The 2,508-nt window shown below is 39.9% G+C and overlaps 1 protein-coding gene across 1 annotated transcript; it reads left to right on the top strand.

The window, feature by feature from the left end:
• Positions 1–210: 210 nt before the first annotated feature.
• On the top strand, positions 211–1,128 carry LOC103602984 (probable G-protein coupled receptor 141). The gene has a single exon (XM_008587438.1). It carries the CDS (start codon positions 211–213, stop codon positions 1,126–1,128), a length of 918 nt encoding a protein of 305 aa, XP_008585660.1.
• The last annotated feature ends 1,380 nt before the right edge of the window (positions 1,129–2,508 follow it).

Here is a 2,508-nt window from a genome sequence, read left to right as displayed (position 1 = left end):
AAAAAGAATCAATGATTTTTGTGTTTGGGGTCTAAGGTATACAAACATGCATATGACACACTCTTCACTCTTAAAGCACATTAATTTCACACCATGTAAACAAGTACGTCATGAAGCCACATTGCCAGTGCTAAGAAGGAGCTGTGACCAGAGCTGTGGGGGGTTATTGGTTACACTGGTGCTTTGTCTCCTCCAGGTGACTTCTGCAGTATGGCTGTGCACAATGCCTCCAGGAATTTCTCTTGCAGTCCTATCCTGACACCCCACTTAACCAGGCTGTACTTCGTAGTGCTCATTGGAGGACTGGTGGGTGTCATCTGCATTTTGTTCCTGCTGGTGAAAATGAACACCCGGTCTGTGACCACCACAGCAGTTGTGAACTTGGTCGTGGTCCACAGCGTTTTTCTGCTGACGGTGCCTTTCCGCTTGACTTACCTTATCAAGGGGACGTGGACGTTCGGGCTGCCGTTCTGCAAATTTGTGAGTGCCATGCTGCATATACACATGTACCTCACATTCCTCTTCTATGTGGTGATCCTGGTCACCAGGTACCTCGTCTTCTTCAAGCAGAAGGACAAAGTGGAATTCTACAGAAAACTGCATGCTGTGGCTGCCAGCACCGGCTTGTGGCTGCTGGTGATTGTCATTATGGTGCCCCTGGTTGCTTCTCATTACGGAACTCATGGGAATTACAGCGAGCAGCACTGTTTTGTGTTTCACAAAGAACTTGCTCGTGTGTACGTGCAGGTCATCAACTATATGGTAGTCGCTGCGGTCATAGCCATCGCGGTGATTCTCTTGGTCTTTCAGAGCTTCATCATTCTGTCCATGGCACGGAGGCTACGCCACTCCTTGCTGTCCCACCAGGAGTTCTGGGCTCAACTGAAAAACCTATTTTTTATAGGGGTCATCCTAATTTGTTTTCTTCCCTACCAGTTCTTTAGGATCTATTACCTAATAGTTGTGGCCAACTCACATGACTGTAACAACAATGTTGCATTTTACAATGAAATCTTCTTGAGTGTAACAGCAATTAGCTGCTGTGATTTGCTACTCTTCGTTTTTGGGGGAAACCATTGGTTGAAGCAAAAAATAATTGACCTATGGAATTGCCTTTTGTGCCGTTAGCCACGAACTATAGACTTCATAATCACTTCCTTTATATTGGGAGTGAAAGAGGGCACAGGGGAGGTAAGAGTGGTATTTCATTACTTCACCAAAACCATTCCTAGTTCTAGCCAAACAAAAGACCTGTAAAATGTCAGAGCACTCACCCAGTCCTTATTTGATCCTTATGTTTGATCCGAAGCACACCCAGGCAAAGACCAGTGATGCTTAATCCACCTGCAGTTGCAACTTTGCATTATTTCCCAATACAGAATGTCTGCTTGGTCCACCCAGGAAACATGGTTCTAAAACGGTGCTAGAGTTTCATTACTTATTCCAATTTCCTCGGTTTGAAGCATGGTCTTTCTTCTGCTCTGAACTGGACTTAGCCTGGTAGTTCTTTTCACTACACAGGTAGGTTAATCCTGGCCATGATCCAGCTCCAAAAACACAAATTCTTCTTGGCTCCCCGGATAAAGTGGCCATTCAACTAACACTCTGACGAAAAACAGATAAGGGGGAAAAGAGTAAGAAACTTTTCTAGATTATCATAACTTTGGTAGGAAGTCAATTATCTAGAAATCAGGAGAAACAGAACTTGTGGCCTTCTGCTATAACAAGGTTTTCTAGATTTGTCCTTTGAAAGGTCAAGTTTAAAGGCATGGAGATCAACCCCTTCAATATCACCAATTGTACTGTTCTTCCAAAAATCATTTAAAAGCTTATTGAACATATTTAAGTAATAGTGAAACTGTAACTTAGAGAATATTACAGATGAATGTGCTGCTAGGCATTCAAGTGAGTTCCCAAGGAAAGTGATTAACATTTTTTCCTTTTCTGTTTTTTAAAAGAATTTCTAGATGTCCTGGGCCACAGTTAATTTGGGTTTTCCTTGGAGGCAAGTATTTTTAAATAAATGAAAACTACATTCTTAAAAAATATATATTTTTGAGAAATATATAGAAGAACCATTAATTTAGACTCCATGAAATTTGGCTATGTGAAGGAGGTCTTCTGAATTTTGAGGAATAGATGAATAAATGTACTGGAAAGCAATAGAATTGAAATCCTTTAAAATATTAAATAATTTGGATTTTCTCACCAAATTCTGAGTAACTTTTTGCAATATTTGATTCATAACTTAAGACATGTAGATTATTAAACTGATTTTATTTCAAGAAACTATCAGTGGCTAGGTTGATACACCGGCATGTAGGTTTTCTTAATTTTGATTTTAATTTTAATTTTTCCCCCTGCTGGTAATTCTATTGCCCTCAAATTTTCAAACTCTTGAAACTTTATAAGGAATTGGTCCAGTTTCATATTTTATTCTTCAGAAAACCTGAATGAATTAATAAAACTTTTTATTTCAGCAAGGTATATCTTCAGGATTTGAAGGTG

Source organism: Galeopterus variegatus, unplaced genomic scaffold, assembly GCF_000696425.1.
Source record: "Galeopterus variegatus unplaced genomic scaffold, G_variegatus-3.0.2 Scaffold4395, whole genome shotgun sequence".
Taxonomy (NCBI): Eukaryota; Metazoa; Chordata; class Mammalia; order Dermoptera; family Cynocephalidae; genus Galeopterus; species Galeopterus variegatus.
The sequence above is the reverse complement of the archived record's forward strand: the minus strand, read 5'-3'. Positions and strand labels throughout refer to the sequence as shown.

Excerpts from the sequence above, each read along its gene's own strand:
- LOC103602984 (XM_008587438.1), top strand. The coding sequence starts at position 211 with ATGGCTGTGCACAATGCCTCCAGGAATTTCTCTTGCAGTCCTATCCTG.